The sequence below is a fragment of the Natrix helvetica genome, assembly GCF_964273705.1.
Source record: "Natrix helvetica genome assembly, chromosome: 2".
Lineage (NCBI taxonomy): Eukaryota > Metazoa > Chordata > Lepidosauria > Squamata > Natricidae > Natrix > Natrix helvetica.
The window spans coordinates 223,147,916-223,163,985 of NC_138552.1; the positions used below are offsets into that span (position 1 = coordinate 223,147,916).

Consider the following 16,070-nt stretch of genomic DNA (forward strand, 5'->3'; position numbering starts at 1 on the left):
TTCCGGTGGCGGTGGGGGCTTTGGGGCTTCACAACTAGCCTCAGTCGCTCCGTGCTCCTCAAAGCAAGTCTGGGGAAGTCCTTTGCAGGCGGCCCGTTCTAGCTGCCTGCAAAGGACCTCCCCAGCTTCCGAAAGGGAGCGCGCGATCCGAGCCACAGTATACTAAATAATGACAAGAGGCAAAGAGCCTCATTTATTTTGGCCGGGAGCCGCATGCGGCTCGCGAGCCGCGTGTTCGCCACCCCTGCTCTAGAACTATGGCATAAGGCTGCCCTATTTTTCCTGGATTTTCACTTTGTAGGGGAAATGGATGGATTAATTTTAGTTTAGTAGGAATTTATTTTAAAAATATTTTAAATACTAATGATAGGCTTTCTAATACAGAGTTAAGTAGTTTGAATGTGAAATATTACATTTGCCTACAAAAAATTCTTTTGTCGTGTTAATTAGTCTTCTTCCCTTTCTCAAAATTTAAGAATTGAAAATTAAATCCACTTTATAATCAGAAATTCTATAGATTATGTTGTAAGCTTTAGAAATCTATAAGGATTTGTTTATATTAAAAAGAGGTACTCGAGTGACATTGTTATAGTTGGCTTTTTAAAAAAACAGTAAACAAAGTCATTTAGATGTTAGAAAAGTTAGTCTAAGAATATTCATCTGGAAAATGTTAAAGTGGGAAAAATTATTTCTCCATGAATAGTAAAGATAAACATCTTAAATCACAGAAGAACTCACCATATTTTTTTAAAATAAAGCCCTTTTCTGCTAACATGGTATTCAACAATCAACTACCATAGTCATTTTAACTTTTAACTTCACTTTAAAATCTCTCAGAATCTTATCAGAAGCTTGAGTAAACCTCATATCACAATTCATTTGCATCACAATTGCTGACATCAAGAAGGTTTCCAAGGGGCTCATCAGAAGGATACTGAGATCAGGGGTTGCTTAATGGATTACATGGGAGTTGAAGAGGGAGGCATTGGTGAATGCTCATCCGCCCTTGTGGGGCTTCCCCGGGAAGGAAAGAATGGGTGAGCCTGTACTGAAGTGGTTGGGGAATTTTTCAAGTTGCCAGGGTTGAGAAACGCCATCCTAATGGATTGCTCCCTATTTCTTCACAAAATAAGTGTAAGCTTTAGCCCTGCAGAAATGATTTTACGCAGAGACAAGTATTTTTCTTCAGTATGGCAGGTAAAGTTACGTGCAACCTACTGTTGTATCATATTTTAAAAAATAAAACTGTAAACGCATTTTTTAAAAAAATCAGAAAATCGAAATAGATTAGCGCTGGCTGGCTGAAGGTAATGGTTATGATTGATTAGAACTATTCCCTTTACAATTCAGGTAGACAATCCGTATCTTAAACTGGGAATATACTATTTAAACAATACAGGCTTTGTGTGTACTTAAATTGTGGGATTGAGCGAATTTACTACAAACTGTTCTATGAATATTTTTCCATAATCAGACTTGCTTTGTATATACATTTGACTATATAGCAGAGAGAGGTAGAAATAACCTTTAAACTAAAGAATCCAGCATGCTTTTAAATGTGAATGACATATGTCCAAACCAACAGCAAAGCCAAAAAGACATTCATTGTCAGCAGTAACAAATCTAACATTTGTAAATAATACAGTATACAGAATATAGTTTAAAGAACATTTTATGTAAGTGTGCTTTTTTTACTATAAATTGTTTTTTTTTTAATTTTTAAAAAAGTCTATTGTCCGTAAATAAGAACGCGGGAGTCAGCGTCAGTCCTACTCTACTTCTCCCTTGGCTGTGATACTGAACAGTACAAGGGGCGTCAGTTCATATTGCTTATGGCAGACTTATTGGCTGCAGCTTTGCTGTGTTTGTAGATTAGACAGTTTGAGATCTTTGCTATTGAACTTTTAGCATAATGTGAATACCAGTCCCTTTCAAACACAGCTTTAAGTTGCTTAATGATACTGGTTTTGTTCCCAGTGTCTGCATGGTTGATGACAAGACCAGCTCCAGCATTCTGGTTAAAATAGGTCCCAACCCAGTCAAAATTACCTAGAAGGTAAATGAAAGGACAAAGTTATGTAACAATTGAAAAACATTCCTCAAGAACAACTCGTTTTCTTAATTAAACACTTTTGACATTTTATATCAAATATAGAGGCAGGTTGAATTTATATGTTCTCCCTGAGAACCTCAGCTTCATACATAAGCAGATTGTGTCACATGCTAACTTTTTCAAATCCAATGTTTACTAATAAAACAAGATTTTATATAAATGATTATATCAATTGGGTTTTCATTCTTCAAATGCTTCATACTTAATCGATTATTCTAGATTCAAAGCTACAAACAGTATACAAATAACTGGAACTGACTCATTCAATTATTTACTTACCAATATAAGCAGCTCTTTCAGTTACCACATATTTATTGCGATTTAGCTTGAGAAGAGAAGAGTTTTTTGGCTCCTTAATAAAACATGCACTTTCTGATTCAAGATCAAAGAATTTCTGTATTGAATGAAAAAAACTTCACTGAGAGATAGCTAATCTCCACATTGCTGAAGGAACTTTAAATTTAAACATGCTAAACTATCAGATTTGGAAAAGGGAAAATAAAATCTATAAAAACATTATGAAATACCTAAATATAAAGAGGGGTTATAAGTTTTGATTGCATTTTGCAAAATTTCCACATTAATAGACAAGTTGATTTTCAAAAGCTTGATACTTTATTGCTAGTTGTGTTTATGTAAACAGTAAGTACAGGTGGTCCTCGAGTTATGACAACAATTGAGCCCAAAAGTTCTGTTGCTAAGTCAAACATTTGTTTAGTGAGTTTTCCCCATGTTACCACCTTTCTTGACACAGTTGTTAAGTGAATCATTCAAGTTGTTTAGTTAGTAACATGGTTGTAAAGTGAATCTGGCTTCCCCATTGACTTTCCTTGTCAGAAGGTCGCAAAAGGGGATCACATGACCCCAGAACACTGCAACCGTTATAAATATGAGTAAGTTGCCAAGTGTCTGAATTTTGAATACATGACCACTGGGATGCTGCAATGGTTGTAAGTGTGAAAAACAGCCATAAATTTTTTTTTCAGTGCCATTGTAACTTTGAACGGTCACTAAATGTGTTGTAAATTGAGGACTACCATAAAGACAGTAAGTACCATATCCTCAAACTGATACTCTAATTCACCACTATTACTTTGATACAGCCTAAAATAAGAGACCAAAATATTTTCAGTTACAATTCATTGTTATTATTAGCTTTATTTTATTTTCTGGATTAGAGAAGTAAGCAATTTCCGAAACCACAAATAGTTTTCCTAAATCACATTGAAAACTTAACCCAGTTTTTCTGAGATTGGATTTAGCTATAGTTTAAATTAGTTTAAAAAGAATCAAAACCTTCCTCTTTAAAATACAGGAGAAAGCTGTACTCCACTCATGGGAGGGAGGGAGTTACAATAGTTCTTTTTAGAACTTTGCTATAGGAGAAGAGGAATCATATTACTGAGCAATACATCTGAACAACTCTTTAGATTTTAGGTAAAGAGGAAACAATACTTCCGAGATATTATACAATACTCCAATATTCTGAGATATTAAACAATATTCTCCATTCATATTATGAAGAAAATTATGAAAGTTTCATAGAATCAAAGAATCAACATAACAGTATACCACAACAGCAAACATGCTTAACTGGCAAGAGGGGAACCAAACACAATCTGAGCAGAGAATGGGCAGTGAGAATAATATGGAAACTTGAAATAATGACTCTCGGTTTCCATTATTATATTAAGAGGAAAGAAGACCCTGTTTTATTTTGCTGTGGATTTACATTGGAATTCATATGATTGAGATTCAACACGATTGCAAAAGAAATGTACTAGAATATTGTTTTAGCTATGTAAACAAACAACACAAGGAATACTTACAACTTTTAAACTGCAGTCAGAAACATCAGTGCAAATTGCTTTAAGAGATGAAATAAAGTTGAAAGTGAGGGGATTTGTTTCTTTGGAGAAACTTATAAGGAGTCGCACTTTAATATTGCGTAGAATCAGTGCTTCTCTAATCTTTCCATCCAAAAAAGGCCAATACCTATAAAAAAGCAGCATATGTTATTCATTTTTTTAAAATGAAAAGACAGGATTTGTGATGTAAAAACAAGACTGCAACCAAGCAATTCTGAAGTACCATCACTCTCATACAATATCTCACATTGAAACTCCTGAAAAGCAAGAAACAGGTAGCTCTTATCAACTTGTTGAGAAAAAATTTTTTTGTAGCCCTGTCAAGGTCAATGACTAGACATTGAAGTAGAAGTCCAAGAATGGACAAAAGTAGAGCTAGTAATGTGATAATAATCCTGGTTGTGTTATTTTAAATAGAAGTGTTATAGACTGATCTGTAATCAGTCTGGTAATGCGATATAATATTTTTATCTCTTTTTTTGTCAAAATTTAGAATAGTATTAATCAAGGGGTGAAGCCCAATGGCATCTTATCAAATTTATTAGAAATTTTAGAATTCGGGGTAGTGATGTAAGTTTCTTTTCTTTTTCTTCCATAGAAAAAAAGTAGAATATCTTATGGTTATACTGAGTCAAGGATACAAGGGCTGGTTAAATCGCTTTTTCCTTAGGACTTCATATGCACATAAGAAAACAGTGATTCTGCTAGAAATCACTTCTAATTGACAGGTCACATTATGAAATCAAGTTATATATTTTCCCATTGAAAACATAATGCATGGTAATAAGTCTGAATAAATGATGTATTAAAAATAAACATTGTTGGACAATTAGGAAATAAATTACATTTTTGATAGTACATGACCAGCTGCTTATCAACATAATGAAATATGCTAGATATAGAACTACAAAGGAAAAATGTAAAATTTTTTTTGCAGGATTTGTGATTGAAGCTCAGCAAAATCTACAAAATCTACAAAACCTTTTTGGGCTTGCTGCTTTTCAATTTAGTTGGGTCTTACATTTTCTACAGTTTCCAGCCAACGTATCATAAGAATTCTGGAAACAGAAGTCCAATTACTATCAGAGTAAATTATTTATTTGTTAGATTTATATCTTGTATTTCTGCCAGGAATTCCAGGGAATACATAAGGAAATGGTCTTTCATTCCGCTCTTACAACAACCGTATGAAGTACAGTAGGTATTTGGCTTAAAGTTATCCAGTGAATTTGAATGCTTGAGGGTAGGTTTGAAATTGGTTTTCCTCGATCATAGTCCTAACATTTTAATCACTCTACAACATAAGCTCCTGAATTTGCTAAACTGGGAAAGAGAGTTCTTACCAATGTTTTTCTCAGAAAATATAATGTATTTATATTAATAAAACAATACATAATTAAAATTTCTGGTGTCTACTCACCTTGTCTCATTTATTATATTAACAATAGGCAAATAGTCCATAACTGCTATATATATAAACTGTTCAGCATTATCTACCACACTATAGATTGCATCAGTATCCAAAGTCCTGTCTTTAGGGCATAGGAGCTTTGGAGAATTCTGTGGAGAGAAGGTTAAAAATATATTAACAGAAATATAGAAGATCTCATTTCAGAGATCTATAACTTCTATAATGCAGAAGTTATTTAAATCATGTACAGTAGTTGCAAAATCCATCATTAGCTGTAATGAAGTCTTGACTATAATTTAAAATATATGTTTGCAACAACAAAATTCATAATTTTCTCTGGATAAATTGGGGATACTCCAGAGTATTCCTGAAAGGGCAGGAATAAAAAATGTAAAAAAACCTTCAGCAACATCATTAGCCAAAAATATTTAATGGTATTGAATAAGGCAAATATATATATATAATTTTCTATTAATTATGCTTTAGTTGTGGTACAAGATTTATTATGCTGCAGCTCCTTTCTTCTGGAACATTCTCCCCAGAGATTCATCTGACCCCCACCTGTATGACATTTAGGAAATTACTAAAAATTAATTGTTCTTCCAGGTCTTGGGGTAGGGCAATAGGGAGCACCATAATTATACACATTAGTTTGCACACGAGAAATACTTTAAAATCTTATCTTTTTGCTTTTAAAGAAGGGAAGAAGTTTCAAATCAGCAATGACCTGATTGTCAAATCAGGTGTCAAATACGTCTATAGCTTTTGTCCCTGAGCAATGTCTGTAACTGAACAGGTTTTAAAAAGGAGTAGAGATATTACATATAGATGTTCATCAGAGAAGCTTTCAGATGCTCAATATAGTCTGACCTGAGTTTCAAATTTGGAGGGATTCACCTGTGCCTTGGTTAAGCTGAAATAGAATTTTTCCTTTCAACTGCAGGCTGTCTTCAACAGATGTATGGGAGATTTCTAATAATTTCCCTTGTTATTGCGATAATGATATCACATAATAATATCCAGAATTTTCCCTTAAGATCACCTGCAGTGCCAATTTTAGGATTACAAGATAAAATACTATAGAGAAAATTACACTTTAAACTGCAGACAAGAAAGACTGTTTTGCAAAAAGAGGGATTTAGCGGTTATTTCTATTTTGGCTAAAATACAATTGATTATTGATGTGAGTAGACCGATCAATATAATAGTACCTTGGCTTCTAAATCTTATAATTTAAGTATCTATTAAGGAAAGAAATATTTTAAGGCTGTAACTAAGGTAAGTAATATTTTAAAGGCAAAGAAAGAAGAAATAAAATGGGAAAGATGTAGTATTCACTTATAATTACGAATAAAATTATCAGTAACAGAGCTGTGTTTGGTTTGGTTAATGTATTTTCTTCTAGAACAAAGATACTATTTTTTGCCTCCTTTCATAGGCCCAAAAGGTTTCATAGGAGGGCCGCCGTATTACCACCAGGACAGTTCCTAACATTGCTTTACTAATAAGGCATATATTAGATATATCTGCACCTCCTTAGAATCACATCTTCTCCTTTAAGTTCATTTTTATTCCTTATTGCTGCCAGAATTTTTCTGGGAAAAAGGAAATCATTGAAAAGTAGACTCTGAGGACATCCATATTATGTACCAATAAACTTCCTTCTCACACATAAAGATGCAAGATGTTGCTTCCTGCTTGTATTTTTTCACGCTAATGGCATCTATGAGGTTAAGAAGTTTGGTATATAAATAAATCAATGTATGGCACTATTGGGTTTGTAATCTTGCATATGTTAGGGATATAATTTTAGGGGAAAGTAACTCAGGGAGCAGCTAAAAATTATCTAAAAACAAGAACAAAAATACTTACTGAGACAAAGATTTCTGACTTGGTTTCATTCAACTTAAGAGACAGTTTATTTTTGGTGCTATACACTGCATACAGTCTTTTAGACCAAGTGGGTGGAACTTTGCTCTTGGATTTCAAGGAACTGTACAAGGCAAATATCCTTTGTAAATCTAAAACCAGGCAACTGCAGTTGTATACGATGATACCAAGCTCCTTCATCTGTGAAATGAAAGTATGTATTACTAGGCACATTGTCTATTAAAAGAGCTTCAAATGACAGGTTGGTGCGATTATTAGATGTTCTTTTGCTGCAAAGTCTATTACTTATGTTGAAATATATATATATATATATATATGTTGAGCATCTCAGTCTAAACTAGAATTCTGTTGTTTTGTCTTCCTTTGCATTTATTTGTTGGTGCTGGAAATAATCAGTAATAAGTAGCAAAAAGAATAGGACAGGTTTTCATATTATAACTAATAGCTTGTAAGCAGATAGTAAATTCTGTCCTGAGAAGGACAGAGATTCAGCACATGCCTATTTTATTTTTAATTTAATTTATTTTAAAATAAAAATTGACACAGTGAATATACAATGTAAGTTTTAAATGATTGCTCAACAATTCAAATCCCTGGAAAACTATTCATTTATAAAATTCTTCTTGATTCACATTTGCAGGTCAACATAGTACACTATGTTTCCAGCATCAACTTCATTCATTCTGTATCAAACATGATGCTCTGCGCATCCTGTATGCTCCACTAACTCTTATAAATCTCAACTAGCATGTCAAACCTACAAGGAAGCCTGCTCTAGTGCCAAAGAAAGAGCAACGCATGATAAGGAACAGACAGGCCTAAAACGTAGATTCTCCAGGAGGGACAAGATGATTGGGAAAGAGCTAAGCAAAATATGAGTACAGTACATCATCTCATCATCTTATGCTTTGAGGTTGTAAGGTTTGAAATTATGCACTCCTGAAGAAAGTATTTGCTTTCAATATTAAACATGTGCAGAAATGACCATTCTTCTACTTTGACAATCTTATCCCTTCAGAAGCTGAATATATTCATTAGGCTAATTTTAATTCACATATGGAATCATTCATATGGAATCACATGAGCCACAGTGATGCAGTGGTTAGAGTGCAGTACTGCAGGCTACTTTTGCTGACTACCGGCTGACTGCAATTTGGCAGTTCAAATCTCACCAGGCTCAAGCTTGACTCAGCCTTCCAAGGTGGATAAAATGAGGATCCAAAAATGTTGGGGGCAATATGCTGACTCTGTGAACCACTTAGGGAGGGCTGTACAGCACTGTAGAATGGTATATAAGTGCAAGTGCTATTGCTATTTCTTAAAACTATTATTTTTTACAACTATGAAAAAAGTAGTTAAATTTCATAACATATGAAAGCACTTGTCACATCTTATGCAGGCTTTTTATATACATGGGTTTATCCCTTTTTTGAAACAACAGCACGAATCTGTTCTTTTAGAATCAAAATTATTTTTACTGATCACCTGTGTCCCAAGGTGGCACATGAGAAACTGGAACTATTGTGGAGGGCTGCCAATGCTGATACCCACCCCTGCTGCCAAGATCCTGCCAATGTTGCCAATGCCCCATCCACCCAATGCTGATAATGTCTTGCCCTCCACCACCAATGCCTGCAGGCAGATGTGGCCTGCAGGCCATAAAATATCTGATTTATAGGAAACAATGAGAATTGCCTCTTGTTTCTTTTGATAATAGGGCTACAAAGATAAATGGATAGCAAACAATGCAAAAAAAATTTTTTTACAGTCTTGCTAAAGAATAGAAGCCAGCAACGAAATCAAGACTAAACAACACACTTAAAAATACATTGGATTAAACGTGCATAGGGCTCACTTTCTGACATTTTTAAAAGCCCAAACTCACTTTTGCATTTAACAATTTGTCTGATAAATAAAACACAACACACAAAGTACACACAAAAACAAAACCATGGCTAAATACATGTAAAGTAGCCATTAGGGTACAGTGACGTGCGGTGAGGTTTACGGCTGGTGAGGCTGGTGATGTCATCAGGAAGGCGGAGAATGGGACCACGTGTGCTGGAGGCTGATGTATATAATATAATAATGGAGGCGGATGTATATAATATAATAATATTATATATATATATATATATATATATATATATATATATATATATATATATATATATATATATATATATATATATATATATATATATATATATATTTATATATATATAGTATATAATATTATATACTATTATTTCATGAAGAGAGGTGAGGCCCTGCCTCCCCTGACCGCACGTCACTGTTAGGGTATCAGTGTTTAATTAGTGATTTCCTGACTACTTTAGAAGTTAATCTGAATGGCAGATCAAGATTGCAGAGAATATAAACAGGCATCTGTTATTAGTAAACTAGAGATTTTGAGACAAGATCAAATCCAAGTCTCCTTTTCTGAAAGCTCAAAATCTGATCTAATTTGATCTATTTGTAAACTAAATTTACAATTTGTTCAACGTCTGGGAACCATCTGTTATAGCCTCATTCCCTGAGATACGTTGAGATATAATTGCTAACCAAGGTTGTGTTTGTCTCTGTGGCAGGCTGACAGATGTAGTGTTTTCATCTGAAGGTCATTTGATCAAATAATTCCATCAAAGCAGATATATGAAACTGCACGGCATGATGAGACATATTTATATATCCATCTAGAATGGCCATACATTTTGTTCACATGTCTGGCCTTTCAGTCAGTAATCTTCTGCATTGCAGCCATTTGGATTACCATCACCTTAATAGTTAGAACTTGTTGCGTCTGAAGGAGAGAAGCAACTTAGAACTGAGGAGAAATTTCCTGCCAGTTAGAACAATTAATCAGTGGAACAACTTGCCTCCAGAGGTTGTGAATGCTCCAACACTGGAAGTTTTTAAGAAGATGCTGGATAACCATTTGTTTGAAATGGTATAGGGTTTCCTGTCTAGGCAGCGTTTTGGACTAGAAGTCTTCCAAGGTCCCTTCCAACTCTGTTATTCTATTCTATTCTTTACTGCAGGCAAGGGATAGATCATCTTGCTTTTCAGAGATATGTGCTGAAGAGAAACTTGCACAAGCCTAATACATTCCCTATGTCATCTAGAAGTTGTGGAAAAACAAGATACTTTTGCCTGACGAATTGTGGTGCAAAAAGAAAAGCAGTAGTGGAATAGGATCAGGATTCCGTTGCACTCAGTGTCTGTCTCTCTTTATCTACGGTGTCATTTGGGTCTGCAACTGAGTTGCTTCAAACAATCAATTATTTAGGTAATGGATGTTGGGGAAAAACATCATCCAATCTGTTGCATTTTATAGTAGTGAAAAAGCTAGTATCTGCCAAATGTCATGTAGACCCACAGTGACAAAAGCATTAGCTCTAGAAAACAACATCATTGATTGTTGACCATAAACCTATAAACCTGCTTTATTGCCCTCAGAAATAATTATTCTGCATATAGACTATTAACTGCAGAAGGGTTCTTTAAATGAATTTCCCACCAGCAGTATGAAGAAGAAATAAAGGAACTATTGGAAGAGAAACACTTGGTATCCAAGTTATATGCCACTTGAGGATCTAATTGCTGAAGCAGAGGTGGTATTCAGCCAGTTCTCTCTGGTTTGGATAAACCAGTAGCAGTGGCTGCAGGAGGCTCCGCCTACCTTCCCCCGACGTAATGCGCAAGCAATGTGCATGTGCAGAAGGCAGTGCACATGTGCAGACAAGGCATGTGTGCTCACATTTACGAACCGATAGGGAAGGTAAGCGACTCCCACCCCTGTGCTGAAGGTGTTATACATGGACGAATAATGTACACACTGGTACATGAGCAATTGAAACTGAGCCTACTAAAATTAATAATGCTAATAATAGTAGTAGAGGTTGCCATATAGCCTATTGTATCATATTACTTTATCTAATTTTGGAAGATTCAGTTAAGAACAGCACAATTTCCAGAGTTACGTCATGAAATGAAATAATTTAGATTTAGATTTACTTTATTTAGATTATTGTCATTGTATGTATATGTTACGGTGAAAGACCGAAATCTGGTGAATGTTGACATTCACCGGTGAAAGACCGAATATTTCATTACATCGTTTTACATTCGGACCTTCACCAGTGAATGTCGACATTCACATAGTCGCTTGGTGTATGTCCGAAAATACCCTTATCCTCTTGACACCCTTACCCTAATCCCCTTACCCTAATACCTCGGCTCCTCGCTTCCTTTTAAGCATCTTCTATTCGCGGAGTTTTTTTTTTTAAAACCTGCGATCCTTAAGAAGACGCTTAAAAGGAAGCGAGGAGCCGAGGTATTAGGGTAAGAGGATTAGGGTAAGGGTGTCGAGAGGATTACCCTTATCCTCTCGACACCCTTACCCTAATACCTCGGCTCCTCGCTTCCTTGAATGTCGACATTCACCAGATTTCGGTCTTTCACCATAACATATATACACAGTATACCCATACAACGAAATTCACATAACTCCCAGAGAGACACACATGACCATAAATGAATAATAAATAAATACAGAATTAAAGCATAAATGATCCACATATACAAAAGCAATGGCTGTATCTTCCATAGCAAAGTTAATTATAATTTTTAAAGAATTTATTTTGGTGTTGAAAGAAGTAATACCTGCCCCAGTGAACTCCAATCTAAACTGGCACTTCCAATGTACACATGTTGCTTATCCACAATCCAGAATGATGACTGCAAATGACCGCCATTATAAGCAATTAAGTTTACATATATCACCTCTGCACCTAAACAAAATAAAAAAATATAACAATTAGAGCATATAATTAAATCATCCTGTCTTAAAGATAATGATCACATAAAGTCACATAGAGCTCAGTGAGACATAGTTCAAAATATCTGAGGCTGAAGTTGTTTTAAAAATAGACTGGCAGAAGTTATAGAATTGTAATTACCCATCTGCAGACATTCACAGATTTAAATGTGTCTAGAAAATGTTTCTCAAATCATTGTATTCATTTTGATTATGAAGATGGCCTTGAGTTAGTAATTACGTATTGACTGACACATGGAAGAAAATTATGCTAGGGTAAACAGAGCACGTTGAGTTCTTGTAAATGAAGCTTTTCTCATACAATAATGCCACATTTTTTGAATTTTACAAAAGATAGCATCCTTCAACTTCTAACCTCTTGTCCCTCTGTTTTCTTCTTACCACAAAAAAAGCTGCCCAGGAAGAAAAAAATGGAATAACTGTTCAATATCTTAATGTACAAAGCTAGGACCCTACTGATCCAAAAGTATACTATATCATATCATTACTATACTACAATATACTACTGCACACTAAGCACGGTCTTGGAAGACCCTGACAAAAACTGGCTAAATGGAAAAAAGTTATAATACATTCTAAACACAGAAAGAATGAAAAAAATAGCTATATCAAAGGTTTTAGGATGTAACACAAGATAGGGTTTTTTTTAGAAGCCTGACATAGTGCAAATGATGTATGTTCTCTCTAAAATGAATAAAACCCATAGTTTTTTTTGTTTGTTTTTTGGTCATTTATTTAAAGGAAAACATTTCTAGCTTTTCAATGAAATTTTTAACTAAAAAAAAGTATTCCTACTATTCAAATATTTTTAAAATGCCACAATGCAAATAAAAAAATAAGCAACTGCACAGAGCACAATCAATGCCAACTTTATTGGAACTTTTAATATATACTAATAGAAGAAAACATACTTAAAATATGGAATAATGGAATGTTATCTACCAGAGGAACACAATTGTTCCTGAAATCCCTCTAAAGGAGGGAAGTATGCCTACCAAATCAAGATGGAGCAATTGTAGCTTGATGGCCATAAGCAAACCCAGCTGGAATCAAATGCAGCATTTATGTCGCTCCCATTTTTGTCATGCATCCATAACGAATGTTCCGGGTGTCACCTCTTTTGTCCCTTAACCAATTGCTTTCTCTAGGCCAGGGGTGTCCAAACTTGGGAACTTTAAGACTTGTGGACTTCAACTCCCAGAATTCCCCAGCCAGCATGGCTGGCTGGGGAATTCTGGGAGTTGAAGTCCACAAGTCTTAAAGCTCCCAAGTTTGGACACCCCTGCTCTAGGCTGAGACACTGAAGAGTGCTACTAGATGATGAGAAATGAACCTGTTGAAACACTACTAACAGCCTTTATTAACAGTGATAGTATTACAATTAGAGCAGCAAAATATAGTTATTTTTCTGCTCTTATTGTATCCATGGATTGCTGTCTGGTGGCTTCATTTAAGGGAACCCAGTCCCAGAGAGAGAAAGAATTAAAAGCTCCAGAGAGATGAAATGGGCTGAGCACTGAGGCTTTAGCTGATTCAGATAGATCTTCCACACGAAAGGAAGCCAGCAGTGCAGCTATGAGATGTTAAAGGAAACTGACTGGTTATTTTGGCCAGCAGCGAGTGGAGTTGACAGAAGAATTGTAACTGTGCTATTATTCCGGCTTGCAGATATATAGCTTCGAAAAGAAAATGCTAAGAAGCTCAGTTGTAAAGAAGCTGCAGCAGCCCAGCCAAAGCAGCTCAGCTACCTGATGATTATACTAATGCCGGGTGGTGGCAAGGAGAGAAGATACCCTTGACACAATGGGGACATTAATCTGAAAAGGTTTGTGTGCAAGTGGAGGAGGAACCTAAATTCCCACACCATCCTGTCCTCTTGTTCAACTTAGTGATGAGAAATAGAGGTCATCTAGAAGGGATGGGATTGGGAGAAGTGGGAAAACTAGAGAAAAACACCAGTGATTGCACTGCAATGGCAAACACTCCTGTATAGTTTATCTTAGAACTTGGGATAGCAAAAGCTTAAATGGAGGCAAGAAAAAAAAGGGGGGGGGATCAGAAAATCACATCCTGTCACCTTTCTTTGCTAAAGAATAGCTGTTGTTTCTTGTAAAAGTATTCAAGAGTAAAGCAACTGGCTGAGGAGTTAACAAGATACTACTTTAGTAAAACTGCCAGGATGTTGGATTTATATTTTACCCACAAAGAAATAAAGAGAGACTAGTATAGATCTATTTGAATCTATTTAGCTCTTGTCAGCTAGCCACACCCTTTCTGGGATCTGAACCCGGGCTACTTGCATATTAGATAGGTATTAACCTCTAAGCCATGGGCTTTCCTCACTTTGTCAGCTATACCAGGGGCGAGATTAAGTATTTTCTGGTGAAACCGGTCTATCCGGTCAACCTGTTCTACCCAAATATGGGATGGAACATACTGCTTACAATTTCGCCTTTCAGGCCCAGTCCAGAAGCCTTCACAGCTAGCCACTTTCATGACAAACTATTTTTTGTGTTGAATTTATATTTTACTGACAAAGAAATAAAGGGAGACTGGTATAGATCGATTTAAAGCTATTTAGCTCTCATCAGCTAGCCATACCAGAAGTACAGGAAGAAGGCTAGAAAGATGCAGCTGAGGGGTCAAAGTTTCAACATGGTGCCGAAATGTCTATGGAGCTGAAGAAGCTTCTTGGATGAGAAGTGAAATGTCTTCAAAGAAAAACCAAGAATTCCAGTTACCTCTTGAAAAATCACCTTGGGACAGTACTGAAATACATTTGTCTATGTATTTATTTATTTAAACAATTTATACAGCATACCATCTCATAGCAGTGATTCTAATAAAAGCGCATACAACAGAAATAATTCAATATGTTACTTCAGGCTTGCATCATCCAAATAATTATTCACAAAACAGCCCGATAATGATTTCCCCTTCAGACATCCAAAGTATCTTTCTTTTTTCATTTCTTTGTTGATCATGATTCTGCATTCCATGTTGGAATCTTCTGCACCAGGATTGTCCCCAAACAGACACCCAAATATTGACCAGCCAATAATAACCTTTCTTAGTAAGATAAACAATTCCTACACTGGTTACTATCCATGCCACCTGCAGCATTTCTTGTTCAAAGTAAAGATAGGTTTATCTCATCCGTGTGTATGCTAATCTGTGCTAGCTAGGATCTCTAAAGACAATCAACAAGCAAGCCCAAAAATAATTGCCTATTTTCTGCCAACCACAAGCTACATACAAGCAGAGTTGGGATTCAGCCGGTTTGGACCAGTTCGGGCAAACTGGATGTTAATTTTACATCTGGTTCGCTGAACCAGCAGTTGCAAGGACTGGCTGGCCCCGCCCACCCTGTCACTCCGCTCGCAGGAGTCTCTACATGGCCCATTCATAATGCCAGGTAAGTACCCTGCACGGAGGCTATGGGAGGGTGAAAAACGGGCCTCCGGGAAGTTCCAGAAGTCCGGAAACAGGTCTGTTTCTGGCCTCCAGAGAGCCTCCAGAGGCCGTTTTCACCCTCTTGGAGGCTCGAGGAAAGCTTCCAGAGCTTGGGGAGGTTGAAAACTTCCCTCCCACTAAGGCCACGTCCACCGACCGAGGCCATGCCCAGCAACCAGGCAGAGAACCGGTTGCTAACATTTTTCAATCCCACCCCTGCATATAAGGTACCAACACATACTTGGGATTGTTTTAAGAATACATGTTGATGCTGTTGAGGTATAGTATGTTGTAAATGTGGTTTCCAGAAAACTGACTCGAAGTATGATGATGAAACTGTTTTGTGCATGCAACTAATTGATAATTGTAACTTTTGATATGCTGATAGAGCTTCTGGTGCTCATTTTGAAATATTAAAGAAGATTAAGATTTATAAAGGTTTAGTGAATTATTTCCTTATTTTGGCCTCACTGGGGGCCAAAATAAAATGTGGCT

The 16,070-nt window shown here is 35.9% G+C and overlaps 1 protein-coding gene across 6 annotated transcripts in view; it reads right to left on the minus strand.

Moving 5' to 3' along the window:
• Positions 1-1,731: 1,731 nt before the first annotated feature.
• PLD5 (phospholipase D family member 5) overlaps positions 1,732-16,070 on the minus strand; it is a 121,354-nt gene continuing 107,015 nt past the window's right edge. For all 6 annotated transcript variants that reach the window (XM_081945608.1, XM_081945607.1, XM_081945605.1 and 3 more), the window contains 6 exons: positions 11,948-12,075; positions 7,265-7,462; positions 5,402-5,541; positions 3,943-4,108; positions 2,393-2,507; positions 1,732-2,049 (listed from right to left, as the gene is read on the minus strand). In XM_081945608.1, the coding sequence (XP_081801734.1) occupies positions 1,817-2,049; positions 2,393-2,507; positions 3,943-4,108; positions 5,402-5,541; positions 7,265-7,462; positions 11,948-12,075 (980 nt within the window). In that variant the 3' untranslated portion in view covers positions 1,732-1,816. The remainder of the gene's footprint in view (positions 2,050-2,392; positions 2,508-3,942; positions 4,109-5,401; positions 5,542-7,264; positions 7,463-11,947; positions 12,076-16,070) is intronic.